This window comes from Sylvia atricapilla, chromosome 15 (genome assembly GCF_009819655.1).
Source record: "Sylvia atricapilla isolate bSylAtr1 chromosome 15, bSylAtr1.pri, whole genome shotgun sequence".
NCBI lineage: Eukaryota > Metazoa > Chordata > Aves > Passeriformes > Sylviidae > Sylvia > Sylvia atricapilla.
Window position 1 is genome coordinate 6,990,442 of NC_089154.1, and position 22,915 is coordinate 7,013,356.

The 22,915-nt window shown below is 52.2% G+C and overlaps 2 protein-coding genes across 5 annotated transcripts in view; one reads left to right on the top strand and one right to left on the bottom strand.

Annotated features, from left to right (window-relative positions):
• TSC2 (TSC complex subunit 2) overlaps positions 1–15,215 on the top strand; it is a 32,841-nt gene extending 17,626 nt beyond the window's left edge. For 2 of the 4 annotated variants that reach the window (XM_066329918.1, XM_066329920.1), the window contains 16 exons: positions 1,068–1,232; positions 1,866–2,018; positions 2,177–2,289; positions 2,801–3,022; positions 3,707–3,922; positions 5,461–5,529; positions 7,622–7,782; positions 9,018–9,502; positions 10,255–10,330; positions 10,600–10,686; positions 10,922–11,108; positions 12,105–12,244; positions 12,449–12,527; positions 13,041–13,132; positions 13,396–13,494; positions 13,972–15,215. In XM_066329918.1, coding sequence (XP_066186015.1) covers positions 1,068–1,232; positions 1,866–2,018; positions 2,177–2,289; positions 2,801–3,022; positions 3,707–3,922; positions 5,461–5,529; positions 7,622–7,782; positions 9,018–9,502; positions 10,255–10,330; positions 10,600–10,686; positions 10,922–11,108; positions 12,105–12,244; positions 12,449–12,527; positions 13,041–13,132; positions 13,396–13,494; positions 13,972–14,139 — 2,512 coding nt within the window. In that variant the 3' untranslated portion in view covers positions 14,140–15,215. The remainder of the gene's footprint in view (positions 1–1,067; positions 1,233–1,865; positions 2,019–2,176; positions 2,290–2,800; positions 3,023–3,706; positions 3,923–5,460; positions 5,530–7,621; positions 7,783–9,017; positions 9,503–10,254; positions 10,331–10,599; positions 10,687–10,921; positions 11,109–12,104; positions 12,245–12,448; positions 12,528–13,040; positions 13,133–13,395; positions 13,495–13,971) is intronic. The other 2 variants (XM_066329919.1, XM_066329921.1) reach the window with 1 other exon arrangement.
• A 371-nt stretch (positions 15,216–15,586) lies between these two features.
• Positions 15,587–22,915, bottom strand: part of PKD1 (polycystin 1, transient receptor potential channel interacting) — a 79,129-nt gene continuing 71,800 nt past the window's right edge. The window contains exons 40-46 of the mRNA XM_066329917.1: positions 22,505–22,670; positions 21,856–21,981; positions 21,524–21,698; positions 20,840–21,127; positions 20,382–20,516; positions 19,788–20,102; positions 15,587–19,496 (exon numbers count right to left, since the gene is read on the bottom strand). Coding sequence (XP_066186014.1) covers positions 18,939–19,496; positions 19,788–20,102; positions 20,382–20,516; positions 20,840–21,127; positions 21,524–21,698; positions 21,856–21,981; positions 22,505–22,670 — 1,763 coding nt within the window. The 3' untranslated portion in view covers positions 15,587–18,938. The remainder of the gene's footprint in view (positions 19,497–19,787; positions 20,103–20,381; positions 20,517–20,839; positions 21,128–21,523; positions 21,699–21,855; positions 21,982–22,504; positions 22,671–22,915) is intronic.

Sequence of the window (22,915 nt, forward strand, 5' to 3'; positions counted from 1 at the left end):
TGGAACTTGATTTTTTTTTTTTTTAATTTTTGGCTCTATATGATGTTTGGGGGAGAGAGTCTGAAGTGACTGAATTGCAATTACAGTTCCAACACTTCATGTTATGGGAGAGATCTTCCCTGTGAGGATGGGTAGGCCCTGGCACAGGGTGCCCAGAGAAGCTGTGGCTGCCTCTGGATCCCTGGAAGTGTCCAAGGTTGGACAGGGCTTGCAGCAGCCTGGGACAGTGGAAGTTGTTCCTGCCCATGGCAGGGGTGGCACTGGATGGGCTTTAACGTCCCTTCCACCCCAAACCCAGGATTCTCTGATTTCCCCATTAATCATGATGTGATTTTCTTCTCTTGCATTTCTATGTAAATGGTAGCAAAAAAATCTTCAGATAATTGCCCTTAATGAAGCCAAAGAAGTTGCCACATGATAAAAATTTTGACTGTCCCTCAGCTTAGTTTGTATTACAATGACATAAGGACATGTCTTTATAAAATACTGCAGTCCAGCCTAGATCAGAAATGGTTTTAAACTGCTTGGCTGATTTGAAGGCAGACCTTCTCTCTATTCTTGTGCCAATTTCCTGTTCAGAGTGCAATTTTTTTTCGTATTTCAAGTTAAATTAGGTTTTACATAGCTATTGAATTTGGAGGGGGATAAAACCAATATACGGAAGAGACGCAACAGAGAAAAAAGCAAACCACAGGATTATAAAGTGAAGTCTGGAGTGCCCCAGTTTCTGGCTCATGGGCAACCTGCTGCCTGGGAAGCTGGTGCTGGTCATGGGATGCTTGCCCTCAATATAGATTAGGAACTCAAAGCTGCCACTCAATCCCTGCTTGGTGCACTTGCCCATGGGCCACCAACATCAGAGAGCGCATTGGAGTCTATCCAGAGAAAAAACACTTCCTGCAAGGACAGCCTGGGAAGCACAACATGTGGCTGATCCCAAAATCTGTTTCCCAAGGCCTGGGTTTGATGGCTGGCACGTGCATGCACAGCAGGGTCTGCATCCCGCCGTCCGTGGGGACAGGGACATGGTGCCATCCCATCTGTCACCTGGGCACTTTCTCTTCCAGCCGCATCCAAACCTCCATCACCAGCTCCAGCCTGGGCTCTGCAGATGAAAACTCCATGGCTCAGGCTGATGACAACTTGAAAAACCTGCACCTGGAGCTGACAGAGACCTGCCTGGACATGATGGCTCGATACGTCTTCTCCAACTTCACCGCCGTGCCCAAGAGGTCAGTCAGGGACCAGGGACACGTGCCTGGGATTCAGGTTCATGTTCCACTTCATCAGTGGAAAACCCTTGGGATTCTGGCAGGTTGAGGCTCTCAAGCCTTTCCTCACTGATAAAATCTTGGCTAAAAAGGAGGTGACACGAGGGAAGCCTGGAGATACGAAGACCATAGAGCCCCTTGCTGTGCCTAAAGGGGCTCAAGGAGAGCGACTTGGGACAAGGGGTGGAGGGGCAGGACAGAGGGAATGGCTTCCCACTGCCAGAGGGCAGGGCTGGATGGGATACTGGGAAGGAATCTTTTCCTTTGATGGTGGTGAGACCCAGGAATGGATTTCCCAGAGGATGCCCCATCCCTGGGTGTGTTCCAGACCACTTGAATAGGGCTTGGAGAGACTTGGGATGGTGGAAGGTGTGGCAGGAAAGAGGGTGACACTGGATGGACTTTAAGGTTCCACCCAATTCAAACCATTCTGTGGTTCTGTCAAATCCTGGTGGCTATGGGGACATTGACAGCCAAGGGGAGTGTCACAAATGCTGTGTAAAGGAGGCAAGCAGGCAGCACCTCCTGCATGGTTAATGGCACCAGCTCTGTTCTCTGCCTGCTGAGGAATATTCATCCCAAATGTGTTCCCAGGTCTCCCGTGGGTGAGTTTCTGCTGGCTGGAGGAAGGACCAAGACATGGCTGGTTGGTAACAAGCTGGTGACCATCACTACAAGTGTTGGAACAGGGACAAGGTCCCTGCTTGGCCTGGACTCTGCAGAGTTCCAGAGCACCCCAGAATCAAGGTAGGTGTTGTTCCAATTTCTAGAAATCTCCACCTGCCAAAGTCACCTAAACCAGTGCTTCATCTTGGTAGTTTTCCCTCTTGGTATAAGAGAAATGTTTTATTCGTCCAGCACGGCTGATTCCTCCTTTAACATCACCAATGTCTGCTTTCCTGCAGCTCAGACCCTGTTTTGCAAGTGAGACAGACCAAGGAGGCTCCAGCCAAGTTGGAATCTCAGGCTGGGCAGCAGGTTTGCAGGAGCTCCCGCAACAGAGTCCGATCCATGTCAGGTGAGTTCCCACCCTGGGCTCTCCCTGCCACAGCTTGAAGGTCCAGGTGCCTCCTGTGTGAGCTGATTTGAGATCTGGAGCTGTCTGGTGTTCAGTGAGGGGCAGGTGGCAGGAGCTGTTGGTTTCAGGTGTGGTAGGGCTCCTCCTGCTTCCCTCTCTTTGCAGGAGAGCTTTGGTGAGCACATAAACTGGTTTGTAAGGAACACATGGAACATCAAATTCTCTTCGTGGTTGAACTCCAGCTAAGCCCCACCCTGGTGCTCACTTTGTCCCCCATGGAAGAATGGAGGAGAGAATTGGGAGGGGAAAAGAAAGAAAATTAGTGGATTGAGAGAAGAGCAGTTTAATAATTGAAATAAAATAATAGCAACGATAATAATTCTAATGACAAGGGAAATAAAACCAGGACATTGTGTATGCAGCTGCTAGAGGAGCTTAAAAGCCTCATTCCTGAGATATTTTTGGGGCTAACTAAGCGTGGCTCTCCCTTGGGTTGTGTCTGTCCTGCCAGGTGGTCATGCCTTACGTGTTGGTGCCTTAGACAGCTCAGCCTCCCATTTTCCCAGTGGCTCAACTTCCCAAGGGACACAGGGCCCTCCTGCTCCTGCAGCCCGCCCAGAGAAGGCCAGTCCTGCTCCACAGACAGCCCTGCAGAAGGAAAAAGCCAACCTAGCTGCCTATGTGCCACTGCTGACCCAGGGCTGGGCAGAGATCCTGGTGCGCAGGCCCACAGGTGGGTACCCGAGTGTGGGGTGGGATCCTGCTGAGAAACCAGAGCCTGGGGGAAGGAGAAAAATCCACATTTTGTTGTAAATGAATCTGTTTATGGCTTACTGCCTTTTGAAACTTAAGAACTATGGGATGGATTGGGTTGAAAGGGATCTTAGAGCCTATCCAGTGCCACCCCTGCTACAGGTAGGGACATCTTCCACTGTCCCAGGGTGCTCCAAGCCCTGTCCAGCCTTGCCTTGGACACTTCAGGGATCATGGGGCAGCCACAAGTCTGGGCAGCTCAATTGTGTTCACTCTTAGGGAAGGAATAACAGCCTGTTCAAGGTCAAAATGCTTGAGCACCAATGTGTTCTACGAGATTAACAGGAATTATCTGTTTCAACTGTAAGCTGTTTCATGAGAAAATAACTGACTTGGTGTTAATTAGGACACACGAGTGGTTTGGATGCCTTTGGCAATCTGCTGTAGCAGTGAGTTACCAGGGATGGGTTTTGAGGAGCTTGGGGTGAAGTGCAGAGCACTGGGAGTAGCAAATGAATCAAGCCATTCTGCAGAAGAACCGAGAACTTCCTTCATTTGGATTTTCTTACCTGCAAATTCCCAAACAGTTTGAGCATTTTCAGCAGGAGCTGTAACCTCTGGGAGAGCTGAGAGCGCTGACCACTTCCCCCACTGTCTGCTGCAGGCAACACCAGCTGGCTGATGAGCCTGGAGAACCCTCTGAGCCCCTTCTCCTCAGACATCAACAACATGCCCCTGCAGGAGCTCTCCAACGCCCTGATGGCTGCAGAACGCTTCAAGGAGCACCGGGAGACAGCTCTGTACAAATCCCTGTCCGTGCCCTCCTCCAGCCTGGCCACGGGCACGGCCAAGCCCTCGCTGCTGCAGCGCTCCAACACAGGTGGGAGCTGCTGGCAGAGCTGGGCTCTGCTGGCTCCTGCAGGGCTTCTAGAGCAGCTGGGAGTGTGAGGGGTGGGCCAGCAATGAGAAAGGGAGTCAGTTCTTGACCCTAGAAGTGAGAAATCCCCTTCCTCCTCGCTTCTGCTGGGGGAAGAGGAGGATGGGGGAGTAACGGAGCTGCTTTGGAGGAGTCGTGTGTTCGGTGTGTTCCCCAAATGAAAATGAGCAAAGTCATGGATCTGTTCCCTCTCCCACTCGTTTGGGGCTGATCTGGGCATCCCACTTGTGGATGGATCTTTCCATGCAGTGTTTCCATTTCCATTTGTCTTCAGTTTGGGAGTCTGTGTCGGGCGCTCGGAGCTGCAAGTTCCTGGGGCATGGCCTGTTCCAAAGCTCAGCTGCCAGGAGGAGTTGGTTCCTCTGGCTTTTACAGCAGAATGCAAATCCTGTTGGATTTACCCACCTCTGAAAAGGGCTGTTCAGCCTGCAGTTGAATCACTCGAGTTTCATTTGCTGGCTTGATTTTTAACACAGTGGCCAAGGATTTTCAGTCTATTTAATGTGGTGCTAGTTCCTCTTAAAAAGTTGTTAATGTTGGGAGATTGGTGTTAACCAACAGCTGCAATTTTTGAAGCTTTCTGCAGTCCCTGCTCAAGCTCTTACCAGTGATATCCAACAGAGCTGAAGCTCTGAGCACTGCAGGCACCATCAGAATTGAGCAGTGGTACCAGCAGACCAGGCTTTGCTGAGGAAAAATTGGATGGATGGTCTGGAAATCTGGTAAAAATGCCAGTTTGCAGCTTTTGTTTTAAGCATGGCAGGGTAATTTTAGTATCTAAGATTGTGTAAACACAAAATTGGAGTCAAAATGAAATTATCACCTCTTACAAATAAACAAAAAATTTATTTTCCATAAACACTTTTCTGACTCTAAAAATGTGTGTGGTATGTGGAGCTAAGTGTAGAGCTGAACCCATACCACCTGAATGTCACTCCTGTGCCAGTCTGAGAGTAATTTTGGCCACATCCTTGTTAACCAGACCTGCTGGAGCTGGCTGGGCAGTGACTGGAAGAAGTCTTGCTGTCAGGCTTCACATGCCTCTTCTGCCTCTTCAGAGGTTAAACCTCTGTGAGTTTTTACCCAGATTTTTCAGGCTCTTCTGTGGGTTTAAAAGTGACCTTGTGCAGGTCAGGAAAGGCTCAGCCTGGTTTCCTGTGTGTGCTGGGATATCAGGAAGGGATTTTCTGTTCCTAAGCCTCAAAAAATGCCTTCTGCAAAGGGAGCAGTTGGAGCCTGCACTGTTGGATGTGTTTATTCCTCTTTATTCGTGTTGAGACCTTTTGCCCTTAAAGTATCCCTTTGACATCTGGTGAGCTTATCCCAGCTTGTTCTTTCCTTTGTTTCATTTATTTATTGTTTGTTTTAAACTAGGCTCTTGGTTACATTTTAAACTCTGTGCTTTTTAATTTTTTTATATTTTTTTTCATATAGTCTCTCCTTCCTTTTGATGTAGCTGCTCACTTGATTTCCCTTTGCAGTGGCCTCTTTCTCTTCCATGTACCAGTCCAGTTGTCAAGGGAAGTTGCACAGGAGCATATCCTGGGCAGGTATATTTATATATCTTTAAGGAAAAAACCAACCAAACAGTATTGCCATAGAAGAACACCTCTGATTCATAGAAAATGTATACCTCATCCCTCATTTCCCCCTTCCATGTCTCCTGTCTGTCCCCAGTCTCATCACTCTCAACAAATGGGATCTTGACTAGCATGAAGAAGTCCAAGCCAGATCCAACATTTGCAAGTGCAGACAATTCCATAAAGCAACTTTGCTTTTAGCTGGGGTGGCTTATGAGTCATGAGGCCAGTGTTAAATGACCTGTCAAAACGTGGCTGGGTTAATTAATTCTTCATTTGCAGCTTCATTTTCCGATTGGCTCTGTGTTCTGCTCAGTGGAAAAGCTCCCAGTTGTGAGGAGAGCAGCGTGTGCTGCAGGACAGGCTCCCCTTGGAGCTGCTCAGCCCACAGGGATCTGCCAGAATTGGGCACAGAAAGATAAAAGCAGCTGATCATATGTATATATTTGGTATGTGGATAAAGTTCAACCAGCATGGAGGCTGGTTAAGAGATTGTTAAATAAAAAAGAAATATATTTCAGCAGAAAAAGCTGCTAAATTCTACCTTCCAGAGGCTCTGTAATAATGTAAAATCTTTCTCCACTTCAGTAAAATTGATTTCATAATTAAATGAAGTGGAGATCAAATTACAAACCTTATGAGCACAACACCTGCATTCTTTGATAACCTGCAATGCTTTGTGATTTTAATTAGAGGGTTCAAATGTCTTTCTGCCTCTTTCCTTCACTGGAAAACTCCCAGCTGAGCAGTGGGGTGTTCTGAGCTGCTGCTGGTTGCTGTCAGAGGCCTCTCAAAGCAACACAAAGCTGCTGCACTTCAATATTTTTCTGTACTTCCCTCTCCTCCTGTTATTCTCTTCCCACCTAAAGAATAATTAGTACTTGGGTTGTTTCAAAGCACCAGCAATCCTGGCAGTGCTGTAGGAGGGGAACTTGGAAGCACTGGATATCTGCAGGTGTGTTCTGGCTTGGACAGCTAACCAGATCAGCACGTTGTTTTGGTTCCTTTTGGTTTGTTTTGTATTTTTAGAAGGTTTGTGTGTGCAGTGCTAACTCTTTAATTGCTTCTTTGAAATAACTTTGGTCCTGCGAGCTGAAATCAATCCAGGAAAAGCTGCTTTAGTGATTTTTTTCTTTGTATATATATTTTTTTTAATTTTGCTGATTTTCTTTATATTTTTGTGTGTGCTAATTTTTGGTTTTATTATTACTCTTATTGTTATTATTTTGGAAAACAAATCTTGGCCTTTCAGATTGGTCTTCCAGTCCCTTGTGTGCATAATGGGAAGCCTCCTGTTCTCCAGCCTTTTCCTCAGGACAAAAAGCAAGGCCAGGAGGAGCCTTTGGTCAGACTCATCCCTGTGGTCAGTGCCTGGAGCAGATCCAAGGTTAAATCCTCCACGTAGGCAGGGAGCTGGTGTTTTTTTTTTTTGTCAGTGTGGTTCCACTCCCTGTGTGTCTGAGCAGATGCCACCAGTGTCACCCCTGCTCTCGTCCTTCCACGTGTTCAGGGCTGAATTGCGCTGCTTCTCCCGAGACATTCTAGAGAAGGAAAGCTGCCAAACTGCAAGGAAATGGCTCCTGGGAAAATTTCTTATCTCCTTGTAGGCCTCAAGGCACGGGAGCGTTGCATTTCAGTAGAAGGAAAGCTCCTTTTGTTACACCCTTGCACAGAGCTGATGTCTCCAGTGAGCTTTTTACCCGTACTCTCCTACATCTCTGTAGTTCCTGTCCGTCCTGGTAACCCACATCCAAGGTCCTGTTTTCCTCATTCCTGTGCCCTGCTTGTCCATCAGCAAAAATTGGGGAAAAAAACCACCCAAACCAACCAGCTGCACTTCCCTCTGCCCGAGGCAGGCTGCGAGGGCGAGGTGATTTATTCCCTGGAGGAAAAAAAGGGGAGCCAAGGAGTCTGCCGTGACCAAGAGAGGCCAGGGCACTCCTTCCTCATGGCCTTCCGTTGAGATCCCGTAGGGAAAAGGCTGGTGCTTGTGAGGAGAGGAGAGGACGGGGGGACGTCCCCGTGTCCCCTCTGCACAGCCGCCGTGCCCGTGTCTCCGTAGAATCCGCCGTGGTGCTGGAGGAGGGCAGCCCGGGGGACATGGAGCTCCGGGAGGCCGAGTCCCCGGCCGAGTCCCCCGAGAGCGAGGACGTGGAGACGTCGTGTTCCGAGCACGTCCTGAGCGAGGAGAGGTTTGGGAAAGGCCAGGACTCCTACAGCAGGGTAAGGACAGGCCCGGGGGGACAGCCAGCTCCATGGCACCGTCAGTGTTTCACTGATGGCACTGGGGGGACTCAGGGCAAAATGCCCTGTTTTATCAGGGAGCTTTGTGCTCCTTCCTGCCCACCTTTCCTTAGAACTGTTGGGGTGCCTTGAGCATTGTCAGCTTTTATAATGGCTGTCAGGAAAAGGAAGGAATCCTTCCTTGGGAGGGTGGGGAGACTGGCACAGGGTGCCCAGAGAAGCTGTGGCTGCTCCTGGATCCCTGGGATTGTCCTAGGCTCACCATGGGATGAGCTTTCAGGTCTAGCTGAACCCAAACCATTGTGGCATTCTCTGATTCCGTGAAAGCTGTTCATATTTCCTCTTTTTTCTTTTTTTTTTCTCTCTTTTTTCTCTTTATTTTTTCTCTTATTTTCTTTTTCTTTATCTCTTTTTCCCCTTTTTTCTCCCTCATTATTTTTCTTTTTTTCCTCCTCTCTTTTTTCCTCCCCTCTTTTTTCCTCCCCTCTTTTTTCCTCCCCTCTTTTTTCCTCCCCTCTTTTTTCCTCCCCTCTTTTTTCCTCCCCTCTTTTTTCCTCCCCTCTTTTTTCCTCCCTCTTTTCCTCCCCTCTTTTTTCCTCCCCTCTTTTTCCTCCCCTCTTTTTTCCTCCCCTCTTTTTTCCTCCCCTCTTTTTTCCTCCCCTCTTTTTTCCTCCCCTCTTTTTTCCTCCCCTCTTTTTTCCTCCCCTCTTTTTTCCTCCCCTCTTTTTTCCTCCCCTCTTTTTTCCTCCCCTCTTTTTTCCTCCCCTCTTTTTTCCTCCCCTCTTTTTTCCTCCCCTCTTTTTTTCCTCCCCTCTTTTTTCCTCCCCTCTTTTTTCCTCCCCTCTTTTTTCCTCCCCTCTTTTTTCCTCCCCCTCTTTTTTCCTCCCCTCTTTTTTCCTCCCCTCTTTTTTTCCTCCCCTCTTTTTTTCCTCCCCTCTTTTTTTCCTCCCCTCTTTTTTTCCTCCCCTCTTTTTTTTCCTCCCCTCTTTTTTTCCTCCCCTCTTTTTTTCCTCCCCTCTTTTTTTCCTCCCCTCTTTTTTTTCCTCCCCTCTTTTTTTCCTCCCCTCTTTTTTCCTCCCCTCTTTTTTCCTCCCCTCTTTTTTCCTCTTCTTTTGTCTTCTTTTTTTTGTCTTTTTTTTCTGTTCTCTTTTTTTTTCTCTTCTCTTTTCTCTTTCTTCTTTTTTTTTTTTCCTCTCTTTTTTCCTCTCCTCCAGTCCTCCTCCACGTCGAGCCAGGAAGACAAGTCGCTGAAGTCGGAGGAGCTGGTGGAGGGCGGGATCCCCATCGGGCGGGAGGAGGGCCGGGCGCTGGAGGAGCTCTCCTTCCAGCCCTCGCAGCCGCTCAGCAAATCCAGCTCGTCCCCGGAGCTGCAGACCCTGCAGGAGGTGCTCAAGGACGCCAACGGCCGCGAGGCGCCCCGCAGGCTGAGCACCGAAGTGAAATCCAAATCGCAGTCCGGGAACCTGGAAGGGGAAGGGCTGGGCGGCTGGCTGGGCAGGGGAGAGGACAGCAGGGCTCCCGGGCCCGGCGGTGCCACCGGAGCTGTCACCTCGCCCCGCTCGCCCTCCGGCCACCGGCCCCGCGGCTACACCATCTCCGACTCCGCCCCGTCCAGGAGGGGCAAGAGGATCGACAGAGACGCCTTCAAGGGCAGGGCGGCAGCGACCAACACCGAGAAAGTCCCTGGGATAAACCCCAGGTGGGTGCAGTGCCCCTGAGCTGCTCCTTCAGGGTTCTTTTGGAGGGTCTGCATAGCGTCTGATTAAAAAAAATAATAATTACCTGCTTTATTCAGGAGCTGATACAGACCTGTTGAGCACAGTACCGTCAAATGAGCTTGGGGATTAGGAAACAGAACTCCCAGATGGTGAAAGAAATAGATGGATAGTTTCCTCCAGTACCTGATGTACTTATTTTAGGGGCTGTGGTTTGACTGCAGGTTACCCAGAGTTAATTTTTCTGTGAACGGGGTGGATTACTTGTTTTGCATTACAAGAAATGGAATGTGCAAAATCCTCAGAAGAAGGAAAAAAAAGGGTTATTATAGTTGCTTTTTGAACCTGGGATATTGTTAGCTGTCCAAAATTGCATGATGAGACAATTTTCTTCTGATTGAGGGCAGGTGAAATGCAAATGTCTGTACAATCATGTGTCTGAGAGCTTAGAAATGCCCCCAGAGCTGTGGAGGGTGTTCCTGCTCCTCCATTCCATGCCTTTGAACAGGGAATTTGTGTGGCTGCTGCTGTTTGACACATCATTGTTTCTCTGACAGGGGTCTATTGCAAACTGCAGGTCGTCTATGTGCTCCCAAGTGTCTCTAAAAATGAATAATACCCTGTTAGCATTTTAATTCCTCCCATTTTTCTGCTGTACATAATGTTCTTACCTCCAACAGATCAAAACCGACTTAATTTTTATGGTAACAGACTTTTCCTTCCCTTTCTCCTTCAGCTTTGTGTTTTTACAGTTGTACCACTCCCCCTTCTTTGGTGATGAAAACAACAAACCCCTCTTGTTGCCAAATGAGGTAGGCAAGGGGTTGTATAAATCCTTAATTTTTTTTTAACCTCATGACTTGGAATGTAGATGATAATTACAAACATCCAGCTCAGGGGCTGCAGTTTAAAGGTGTTTCCTACCAGCACTGCCACAGGTGGGAGATCTCTGTGTTGGAGTTGTGGAGGGGATTTTTTTAAAGCTCACAGAGTGCTGGGTTGGTTTGGTTTGTGTTGGGAGGGACGTTCCTGGGCAGGGACATCTCCAGGCTGCTCAGGTGGGGTCCCTGTTTGGTTGCAGACATTTGAGAGGTCGGTGCAGCTCCTGGATCAGATCCCATCCTATGACACACACAAGATTGCAGTGCTCTACGTTGGGGAGGGCCAGGTGAGTGTGTGCAGGGCTTTCAATCCTTATGGAATGTTGGGGACCTCTCCAGCTGTGGGGTTTTCCCTGTGGGATTTGCCCTGCCTTGCTCTTCCTTAGTTCCCTGTGCTAAAAATCAGTGCCTGCATGAAACCTTTGTGTGAGGGCAATCACCTGATCCCAGGAAGGGATCTCTGGTGCTGGTGCAGCGCTGCTGGCACTGAGTGTGACCTTGTGACACGTCCCTGTGTCCCAGAGCAACAACGAGATCGCCATCCTGTCCAACGAGCACGGCTCCTATCGCTACACCGAGTTCCTCACGGGCCTGGGGAAGCTCATCGAGCTCAAGGACTGCCAGCCAGATAAGATCTACCTGGGTGGCCTGGATGTGTGTGGGGAGGATGGACAGTTCACCTACTGCTGGCACGATGACATCATGCAGGGTGAGCTGGAAGGACCGTTTGTGTCTTGTCACCTCTGCTGACCTGCCTTCCACACTGGTTCCTTCCCAGGGAGGTGGTGAGGATGTCCTGGGCTCTGATCCTCTCCTGTTCTGTCTGGGAGCTCTGCAAGCCATGTGATAAAGTTCAGACCTGTAGTGGTTTTATGTTCGCCAATTTCTGTTTTCTAAATTTAGTGTAGTGGTTTGAGTATTTTTTAGAATTAACCACACTTTTACCCACTCATGATATCACAGCTTCTCATAAGATTAATATTCACTTAGTCCATCACAAATACTTTTAAATCCACAGTCTGCACAATCATCTCCCCAATCTGTATTTTCTATGATTTAAAGGGATATTTTAATATGGCTTATAAAAGACTTTCAGAAAAAAAAACATAACTGCCTTACTTAGCAAAAAGATAATCATACCAGTTTGATAATGATCTGCTCTGTAAAATAGTCTGCTCTGTGGAAAGATCTGCTCTGTCAATCTGTGAAATGATAAGCTCTTTGAAAGCTGGGAGGGTTTGATTTAGAGGTTTAGCTGGCTGTCCCCAGCTGCTGTAAAAGCTGTTCCCTGAGGGTGGTGTCAGTATTGCTGTGTTTCTCTGAAGAGCAGTTCAGAGCAGAGGTTGTCACTACTGTGGCCATGGCTTGTGTCACTGCAGTGCCACCCAGCTCCTGCAGCACCAAGCAGTGCAGAAATCATCCAGGATCCAGCGGGATATGCTGAACTTCCCAATTTTTTCTGGGAAAAAATTTCTGAGTCCTGGTTTAAGCTCTTCTGCCTCTTTCCCCCCAACCCAGGGTCTCCTCCCTGTGCTGCTGTGGTCCTTCCCACTGGCTGCTGCACTCCAGGGACCCCTGGAGCATCCAGTGGGACTGGATTCAACTGTCACAAACAGGGACAAACCTATCTAGAGTTTGTATTACTGGCATGTGACCATTGCTGCTTTCCCAGCCCAGCCTAAGGATCTCTGTATTCCCTCTCCAGCCATTTTCCACATTGCTACTCTGATGCCCACAAAGGATTTGGATAAATACCGCTGTGACAAGAAGAGGCACCTGGGGAATGATTTTGTTTCCATCATTTACAATGATTCTGGAGAGGATTTTAAACTGGGCACAATAAAGGTAGGGGATTTTCCTCATGGGTGTGTTACAGCAGGAGCAGAGGGTTGTAAACCTTCATGTGTGTGGGTGTGACCCTAAAAACTGTGTGGGGATTATGGGGGGAGCTGTTGGCTGTGATGGGTTCACTGGTGTGTGTTTATGGCATTCACAAACCACGATGCTGCCAGGGAAATGTTCCTGACTCTTTCACTGGCTTCTCCTTAGGGGCAGTTCAATTTTGTGCACGTGATCATCACCCCCCTGGACTATGACTGTAACCTGGTGACGCTGCAGTGTCGGAAAGGTGGGAACTCCTCAGCCTTTGCTGTGCTGGGGGTTTGTGTTTCAAAAGTTCAGACTTCCAGGAGAAACTCTCTGGAACCAGTTTGCCCAGTTCCATACGGGTTTGCCCTGCTCTTGTACCTCCTGTGGATTGCTCAAGTTGTGTTCAGGCTCGGGACCCAGTGCCAGCAGCAGAGCAGATCCCTCCAACAGCTTGGGAATGCTGGAGGACATGAGGGGTTCAGCAGTTCTTTTGTTTTACCAAAGGGGCACTTCTGGGTGTTTTTGGCTCACACTTTGGTTCATGTGAGAGCTCAGCAGGCTTTCCCCAAACTTTTCTGAGGCAGCTAGAATGTGGGAGCCAGCTGTTAAACTTCAGAGCAGGTTCTTGTTAGCGTGGGAGCTGTGGAGCTTGTGGGGACTTGGTTGGTAAAATTCCTCAGGTTTATTTGACTTAGATTTTTAGTTACTGGCAACCTTTTGCTTCTTATGAACTGTCTTACCAGAATTTTTTTCTTATTTCTTTAAACTAAAGACATGGAGGGTCTGGTGGACACGAGTGTTGCCAAGATCATCTCTGACAAGAATCTGCCCTTCGTGGCCCGTCAGATGGCCCTGCATGCCAACGTGAGTACCCCCAGCTCCCTGAGCTTCCAGCTGCTGCCTTGGTCTGTCACCAGCTTCCAAGGAAACAGGCAGGGCCTGCTAAAGCAAAGAAACAACTTTTCTCTTTGACCTTGAAGCCAGAGTTGGCACCTGAAAATTCCTAACTGAGAGCTGCATTGCAGTTTCTGTCAAACCGCACTGAAAAAATTGATTAATTTTATTGTTGTGGTTATGTTAATGTGGCTCCACTCTTTCCCTGTTCCTCCCCACCCTTTCCAACCCAGATGGCTTCCCAGGTCCACCACAGCAGATCCAACCCCACGGACACCTACCCCTCCAAATGGATCGCGAGGCTGCGCCACATCAAGAGGCTCCGGCACCGGGTGAGTGCAGCTGCTCTCAGGGGCAGAGCTGGGCTTGGCTGAGACTCTTCCTGCAGCTGGGGCAGGTAAAACCAGCTGTCACAACTTGCTGAGTGAGAGGAGGGCTGTGTGTATGGAGGTTAGAATCCAGCTGGGCATGGAGTCATGGAGTTTGGGTTGGAAGGGACTTTAAGGATCATCCAGCTGTATTGTGGGAATGACAAGTGTGGCAATGTCAAATAACTTCACGGGCAGTAAGGGCTTTTGGGAAGCTTCATCTTGGAATCCCAGAGGACTGAGGAATTACTCCAGGAATGGGGCCTCCAAATCTCCCTGGGCAGCCCCAGGTGCCTGAACACCCTTTCCATGGAGAAATTCCTCCTGATGTCCAATTCCTGGACACAGAGTGGCAGCCCCACAGTGCCCTGCCCTGGCCAGATGGAGATTTTGAAGAGTTTTGGAGAGAATGGAGCTCACCTGCTCTCCGTTGCATTTCAGCTCCGTGAAGAGACACAGTACCAGAGCCCTGGCCTTCCCCTGCAGCTGCACCCCTCTGCCCCCACAAAACCCCCTCCCCAGATCCCCCAGGATCCCCCTCCCACCTACGAGACGGGGCAGAGGAAGAGGCTGATCTCCTCCGTGGATGACTTCACCGAGTTTGTGTAGGGCCCGGCTCAGGGTGTCCCTGCTGGGACACTGAGGCCATGGAATTGTGTTCCCTGCCTGCTGATCCCTGCATGGACACAGGGATTGGAGGCCCAGCCTGGCTGCTCCTTGCATGTGGACTAGGCACTGAACTTGCCAGGAGATTTGGGTGCCCCTGAGGACGACACTGGATTCCCAGCAGAAGCTCCCAGAGGATCAACTCAAGGTGTTTGGTTTGATTTGAGCTGTTTCAAAGATTTGCTGCTGGGACCTTCCCTGCAGAACCTTTCTTTGGACTCCTTCCACACCAGCTCCTGGTGGAAGCAGACAAAGGATGATATTCTGCAGATCCTCACATGAAGGTACAGGAATTGTGGGATTTTTGAGGACTTTATTTGGAGTGAAATATGAAGTACTGAAAATCCAGTTGCTATTTCTGAGCACCCCAGAATTCCAGCTCCTCCCTGAACCTCGGGGCTGTCAGCACTTGGACTCTTCAGGCTCTGACTCATTCTGCCAGCTCTAGAATTTGGGTTTTCTCCTGCCCAAAACACTGCTTAAGTTCACAAGGTTTGTCTTCATTTTGGCCATCTGCAGAACTTCCCTGGTTGCAGGAATGCTGGGGTGTCTCATCCTTCCCCAGAAGCACCTGATAAATCCCTTTTTGACTGCTGACAAGTCTTGGGGCATCATCTCCCCACGAGTTTTGCTTATTCCCTGACAGGGAGGCTCTCAGGGGAGACTGAAGCAGTTCACTTGGAGCTTCTAGGGCAGGTGGGCACAGCTGGAATGGGATTTGCAGCCCATCCTGAGGCAAGGAGGGCACCAGACACTACACCACCCAACTGGGAGGCACCATGTAAGCTGGACTGTACTGTGAGAACTTCATCTCCCGCCTTGTCCATGAGTGGGAAGCGTGGATTTGGGAATTGCTGCCAGCAGGGAGATGAAGACAAGTGCAATGTGCACGTGGGACTGTGAAGGGACAGGTGAGGGGACAAAGGGACAGCCCTCACCTGTGCAGGCGTGTGGGAACACCAAGTGTCTGTTGTGTTCGAGTGTTTATGAGTCGTAAAGGAAATAAAATATTTGTCTGATATGCATGTTCTTGCCATCGTGGGAAAATTCAAACTCTTTCCTGATCATGTAAATCCTTCCTCTGATCCTGAGTTCCTCATGGAACCACCCACCACCCCTCCCAGTGCTGGACACACAGATTCCTGGCTGTGTTCCAGTCCCTGGACTGGGATATTCCCTCTGTGCTGGGAGGGGACTTTTCAGTCAGCTTTGTCCTTGTGTCAGCCCCAGTGACCACAGGTGAGCTTATTCCTTAACACCAGCCCTGAGAGGCTGGAGGATTTAAGCAAGTGTCTTGTGCTGTGCAGGAGACCTAATTAAAATTATGGATGCAGAGAGAACAAGGGTGGGATGGAAAGGAGTGTCTGGAGCAGGACAAAACCACCTGAGCCAGGTTTTAGCAGTCAGTGTTTATTTGACTTTGTCACTTTGTAAGAAACATCCCCACAGTTATAAAACACACCATTTCTGTTTGCAGTGAAATGCTGACCAGACAGGAACCATTGGCATTTTGGTCACAATCATTGTTCCTTAAAAAAAAAAATATATAGAAAAAATAAGGCACTTACAGAAGTCCCTCCCTGTCCCTTGGAACGAATAGATGGGGGTTTCATTTTTCATTTAAGCAGCTTTATCCTGATACATCATTGTGAGATTCAAGGCAATAAATAAATCACCATCTCTCGGTGACTACAGGCACAAAAATATACATTCAGGGGGATTTATGGGCTTTGAGTCAAGTTTATTGCTGTGAGGGTGTAACTCCATGACTGAATCGCTCTGGCTGGGACATGGAGGGGACCCTGGGATGCTGCTGGAGCTGGCATAGGAGCTGCTGCACTGAGAACTGTGAGTGCTGGAAGCTGTGGGTGCTGCCCACCACGTAGGGCTGGGCTTTTCAAGGGAACTGTGGGTGGCAGAGCTGCTCTCCATACTTCAGGGAAGTAGGGCAGTTGTCTGATCCCGTTTCTGCTGCTCTCCAATCAGAGGGAGCACTTGGTAAAGTCACACGCACCGAGTCACACACACACACACACGCAGGGCAAGGAACAGGCACTTGGGAACAAAAATGCAGCTGGATTTGGAGAGCAGCTTTGTTCCAGCTGCCCCTTAGCTTAGGAATGGCTGCTCAAAAACATTTGGGGCCCAGCTGGCCCCTCCTGCCTCTGTCTCCTTCCCTCCTACTCCAAACCTCTTCCATTGAGGATACTGGAGCTGAGAACTGACCTCTGCTTCAGGAACTGAACATTTTGGCTCTTCAAGAGGCTTCCAAGATCTGCTTGGTTCATTTGGGACATTTCAGTCACTGAATATTCCCACAGGGCCCTTGGGGTGACTGGATCAACAACCCTCGTGCTCCACACAGGAGAGAGGGGTTGTGCCAAGGCAAGTGTGTGAGGAAAGGAGCTCTGGACTGCAGGGACTCCAGCCCTGGGGACATCCCAGGTCTCTGGGACACCTCACAACTGTTCCTCTTCCTGCCTTGGTTTGGGGACATGGCACTGACAACTGTCCCTGTCACCAAAAAGGAGTCATGGACATGTGCCAGAGCTGAGCCTGGTGCTGTGCTGCCTGGGAAGTTTAAGGAACAAAAATCCAAGGCAAATCGTTTTCTATTTGGCTTGAAATCCAGGTTTTTTTCTGAGCACAGAGCACAAAGCTGACCAGCACGTGGCCCCAGGCTCAGGCTCCAGCTGCTGGTTCTGCCTGCTCCAGGCACCTCCCTGTCCCACTCCTGCCCTCTGGGCCCTTCTCTGCCTTCTCCCACCCTGTCCTGGTTACCAGGATTCCATTTCTCCCCTCTGCACTCCACTGTGCCCTCTGCTCTTCCAACACCTCCACACTGACCAAGCACCACCTCACTCATCTTCTCCTGCCCTCGTCCCTCTGCAACCTCTCCACAACATCTGTCCTGCACAGCACCTGAGTTTTCCAAAACTAACTTAGACCTGTCCCAAAGGCACCCCAGAGCAGCCACCCTGACCCACGTGGCCAAGGAGGCACATGGGTGCTGGAATGAAATCTTTACAAGTATCCAACACAGCTGGAGGCTGGAGAGGAGGCTCAGGAGGGATGGAGCAGTGGAAGTGTTTGAAGAGCCCCGTCTCTCCACCTGGAAAAGTCTCCCCTGCCCTGGGAAGGTGCTTCCAGGCCCAGCAGCACCAGAGGCAGCTGAACCTCAGGCCCCTGCCCTGCAGCTCTGCCCCCCTCAGCCTTCCCTTCCACCCTCTCACCTGTCCAAAGCATGGAGCAGGTTCTGGAACACACAGAGGAGCCCACTGGGGGCTTTTCCCCATCTGCCTGTGGCCACTGCCCCGAGCCAGCCCAGGAGAGTACACACACCACACACACAGACACCCAATCCTTATATACATGGGACATTCCCAGGAAGAAGCACTTAATACATCCTTTAAATAACTCTGACAATAGTGTTCTGTCTCCTATCTACATGTTTCAAACACGGTACCGATGCTATGAAAATATAGCAAACATACAAAAATATATACATTTAAAAACCAAACAAACCCCGTATAAATTACTTACAATAGCCATAAGGTGAAATGGGATTGAGGAGGGGAAGGCAGCCCCTGGGAGGGCTTCAGGCACCCCCAGGCTGTGATCTGGGGGTCCCCATGGCACAGGCCAGCTGTAGCCCAGCAGCTGTAGCCCAGCACATGGTGAATCCCAGCTGGCACGGCTGGAGGGATCCCAGAAAAAGCTCCCTCAGGGCTTCATCTGCCTCCTTTTTGTTCAGGGAAAGTGCTGGCACTGCTGCCCGAGCTGGGGCTGCCGCCCTCCCCTCCCTGCCCATTTCAGTTTATGATTTAAACAAACAAAATACTGCTTTTGTGATATATTATCCCATTCTTAGCTCGCACGTGTCACTGGTAGCCGAGGAAAGCCTTGTTTAAAGTGCTGGGCAGTACATAGGAGAACAAGTAAACCAAAATAAAATACATATACTTAGGGCAATACATTCCTTGGGTTAGAGAAGCCAAGCAGCCAGCGGCGCCTGCACCCCGGGGCCACGGCGGGGGGACAGGGCGGGTGGGGACCGCAGTGACACCAGCACGTTGGGAACCCCACACTGGGAGCTGGGAATCCCACGCTCCGAGGGGGCTGAGGCAGCCCGGGGGGGGTCTCTCGTCCCCAACTCGCTGCAATGTCCTTTGTTTTAAATATTGGATTTCTTTAAATACAAATAATAGTACCAATTTCTGGAGGATAAAAGTAGCCAATACTGGAAATTAACTGCTCTGGGTGTAGATAGCATTTCTCTATATAGCTATTTATGCTTAAAAAACAAGGTGGGTTAAATACCTTCTCGAAAGCTGTCGCTTTCCTCCACAGTGCGTCTGGTCGACAAAAAAAAAATCCAAGACTTCAAACCTTCAAGGCCTGGGGGCTCTCCTCTCCCTTTCCCATCCGGCACAGCCAGCAGGGAACGGGGGGAGCTTTGTCCCGTCCCACCCCAGTCCCACCTGGGGGGCTGCTGAACACCCACAGCTGCTCCCTGTGAGCCAGCGGGGATGTCCTGCCCCTGCCCATCGCCGGGAAAAGGCTCGGCCTTCTCCCCTTCCATCCTGTAACACTGGAACGCTCCCGCGGGGCGGGTTCCGGAGCGCCGGTGGCCGTGCCAGCGGCGTGGCCGGAGAGCCCCTGTGCCCGGCCGGCCCAGCCGCCGCGGCAGCTCCGGGCGGGCACAGCCCACCCAGCCTGGGCAAACCGCTCCTGCAGCCCCGTTACTTGACCGTGGGGTGCACCCGGTTCTTGGCCCGCAGGGGCCGTTTCCTCCTGGCCGCGCAGGGTTTGCCCGCTGAGCCCGCGGCCGCGCTGAGCCCGCGGCTGGCCCGCAGCAGCCGGCCGGGCACCGCGGCCCCGGCACCGCGCGGGGACGGCTCCGGCTCCGGCAGCTCCGGGGACGGGCCCCGCTCCGAAACGCCCGAGCAGCCCCGGGCCGGGCCCCCCTCGGGCCCGCGGTGCCTCCTGCGGGCGCGGCGGCTGCGGGAGAACTCCAGCAGGTGCTCGATGCGGGACACGTCCTCCGTCACCCGATTGACGCGGTCGAACTGCGCCAGCAGCATCTCGAAGAGCGAGAGGAGGCGCTGGATGTCGGCGTCCACCTCCAGGCTGTCGCGGGCGCTCAGCACCAGGCTCAGCCCGTCCAGCTGGCTGGAGGACGTGGAGGCCCTGGAGCTGTCGGAGGCGGCGCTGGGAGTGGGGCCTCGGAAGGATTTGGAGTCGCTGGAGTCTCGGGAGGGCAGCGGCTCCATCCCCTCGAACCTCACCTTGTGCCGGAACTGGGAGCGAGGAGGAGAAAAGGGCAGGGTTAGGGCAGAGCTGGGAAGGGGGGACATTGCAAACAGCTCCCTGGTGTGACAGGCACGGGCTGGATCCCAGACAGAGCCACGCGGGGCTGTGGGGCTGAGAACAGGCAGCTGATGCCTGTACAGTTCCCCATCTCTCCTGGGCCCGCCTGCCAGAGGAACCCGGCTGCAGGAAGGAGCCAGAGGCAGGGCAAGGCTCAGGACGGTGGATGCTGCTCTGTGCCACCAGGATCCTTCTCCACAGAGTCCCCAAGCTGCCCTCACCTCCTTGGCTTTGCTGAAGCCCATCCACATCTTGAGCCTGCGCACGAAGAGCTCGACCATCTCGTAGTCCTGGGGCTCGAAGGCCGGCCGGTAGAGCTCGAAGCGCATCTCGCGGTAGCTGTGGATCAGCACCGCCGCCAGCAGCCGCAGCACAATCCACACCTCCAGCACGAGGTAGCTGCTGCAGAAGAGGCAGTAGAGCCCCGAGGCCTCGGGCAGGCGGGGCTGGAGGCTGGCGCTGCCCCGCAGAAGGGCCAGCAGCAGCAGCAGGCTGCTGCCCACGCTGCGGAAGGACTCGGAGGAGGAGGAGAAGAGCTGCGGAGGGACAGAGATGGGATGAGACGGGAGCAGCAACGAAGTGTTCCCTTGACCCTCAGTATTCCCCTGACCCTCAGTATTCCCACCCACAAAGGGACCTGAGGGGTGGCCCACAAATGGGCTGGGACAGGGACAACCCCTGGCCAAAGGTGCGGGTGGCAGGATGGGCACAGAGTGCCCAGGGGACCCGGGGGCTTTGCTCATGCCAGGGAGAGGGAAAAGGGGCAGCAGGACCACCAGCAGCCCCTCTGTGAGGGATAGGAACAGGGTGGTTACCAGGAAGCCCAGCTGGGCATAGGCCAGGAGGAGGAGGGCAAAGGCCACCCCTGCAGCCATCAGCTCCTTCATGGACTTCTGGAAGGTCTTCCCAAACACTGACCACTGCCGGACGAAGCGCAGCTGCTGGGCAGCCTGGGAGGGGAGAGGAGGGAGTTAGGGACACACCACCAGGCCAGGAAGGGTGTCTCAAACATGTGAGAAACCCACACTCCAGCAGAGCACCAACACCCCAACCTGCAGTTTCCTTGCAGACAGAATCATCCCATCAGCCACACTTGGCTGAATTCTCCAAGAGAATCGAGGGCTCAGAGCCCTCAGAGACCCAAAGTGCACAGCAGAGACACGTGTGGCCTCCCTGCCACCCTCTCTGCCCTGGCAGGGCTGTGCAGGGGTGACAAGCACAGGAGGGACAAAGCACCCACCACCCACCTGCTGCTCCCCCAGCCCATCCGTACCTGCACGGTCAGGAGGAAGAGGAGGGACGCGGCCAGGCTGCTGAAGACGGAGCTCAGCAAGGCCACCTGGTAGAAGTTGGTGAAGCCCCTGCGGTTGCTGAGGTACCTGAGCCACTGCTGGTCAGCCAGGGTGGCCTGGCTGAGGTGCACCAGCACCGTGCACGTGGTGAGCAGGATGAAAACCCACTGGCTGTAGTTGCCCCACAGGGTGAAGTAGGCTCTGCCTTCCTTCTTGATGGCCAGAGACTCTGACACCACGAAGTAAACCACAAACAGCATGAGGAAAACCTGGAGGAGGAACAGAGAGGTTACCAGGAGAGGAGGAATGGAGAAGTTACCAGGAGATGAGTGGACAAGCCTTGACTTCTGTGCTGCACTGGAGGACCCCAGGACAGCAAAATCTCCCCCTACACCAAGCCAAGTTCCACCACTGCACACTTGGAACATCTCTTGCATCCTGCCCTGCCTTCCTGGCTTATCCAGCACCCCAACCCACCTGAAGCTCCCCAATGCCCCTGTGGCAGGGTGGCAGCACCCAGGGGCTGAGGCCTCTGCTGACAGCACACCCCGGCAGGGCCACAGATGTGGGGACAAGGTGGTCTCAGGCAGAGCAGCCTGGGGAGGGTCCCCAGAGCCCCCCATGCATGCAGAGGGCAGGGGGTGCAGGGGAGGCCCCACACTGACCATCATGAGGAGCTGCAGGGTGACCCCCGTGCTGAGGCGCAGCAGGGGGAAGGGGCTGATGGTGACAGCGGCGATGGCCTGGCCAGCCCCAGGGAACTCCAGGCGCAGGGTGACAGCCACGTGCAGGTCCACGCTGGGGTTGTACTGCAGCAGCTCCACAAACACTGCCCGGCTCCTGCAGGGGGACAGCAGCAGCTCAGGGGTTGGGACAACACCAGCTCTGGGGTCACTGTCGGGTGGGACGTGGATCCTGTGCCCCCTGGGACACTCCAGGAGCAGCCTTGAGGAGCCCAGGTGACAGCAGGACACTCCCTCTGCCCCGCCACACTCACATGTTGTCGATCCACGTGTGCTGCTGCAGGAATTCCAGCTGAGCCCGGCTCTCCTCCAGGGAAGGGCCCAGCTCCTGCACGTACCCGCTGCTGTCATAGAAGGAGATGTAGCCCCAGTACCAGATCCTGCAGAGGAAGAGGGGCCGTGGGTGAGGCTGAAGGACACTGGCTGTTCTCCTACACGGCAGGCCAGGATCAAGCATGCAGATGCAGATCCTGTCCCTCAGGATTTATTTCACAGGACAGATTACAGGGGTGCACTGATCCACCTCAGTGCTCCCAACCTCAGAACAGCCCCAAGCCCTGTGGTGGCCCATGGAGATGCCTCTGGGGACAAACCAGAGAAGCAACCAAGTGTGATTTATGTGTAGGACAACATCCTGTCACCGCCATGAGCAGAAATGTGCCGTGCTGGGTTCCCCTGCCCTGTCTGTGCCCTGGAAGGGGCAGAGTTGAACCCTCAGTCCCTGGGCCCCCAGAACAGCACCACACTGCTGTTCAGGTCATTTGGAATTTCCATGCCCTTTGCCAGGCTCAGGGGCTGAGTTGAGGGCTGGGAACAACCCAAGGCACCTGTAAAGACCTTAGAGAGGTCTGTAAGGGTCCCTGGAGGAGGAGCAGGGGTGGGAGCAGGCAGGGCAGCCCTTACCCTGCCAGGTCAGGTGCTGAGTGTGCCCACGCCGCCGTCCCATTCCTGGCTGTACTCTCCCAGCCCACTCCATAGTCAGCAGTGGCAAAGCTGTTCTGGTCAGTGCAGCTGCTCTGGGCACTGCCCAGGCCCTGCAGGATGTCCTGGGCACTCTGCTGGCACTCAGCTGGAATGAGACCACCCTGTGAGCCCAGCAAAGAGCTCACATTCCCTCCCAACCCCTCCACACTCATCCCCACACGTGCACCAGCGTGAGGAAATGGGCATGCACAAGTCAGGGATTAAGAGAAGGATGGACATTAATAATAAAAACAGAGAGCTGTCCAATTTAGGAGTCACAATATATCCATGCCACCAGGTCAGAGTGGATTAGCTGGGTACAAGTGGAGGAGAACAGAGACATCCCAGCTA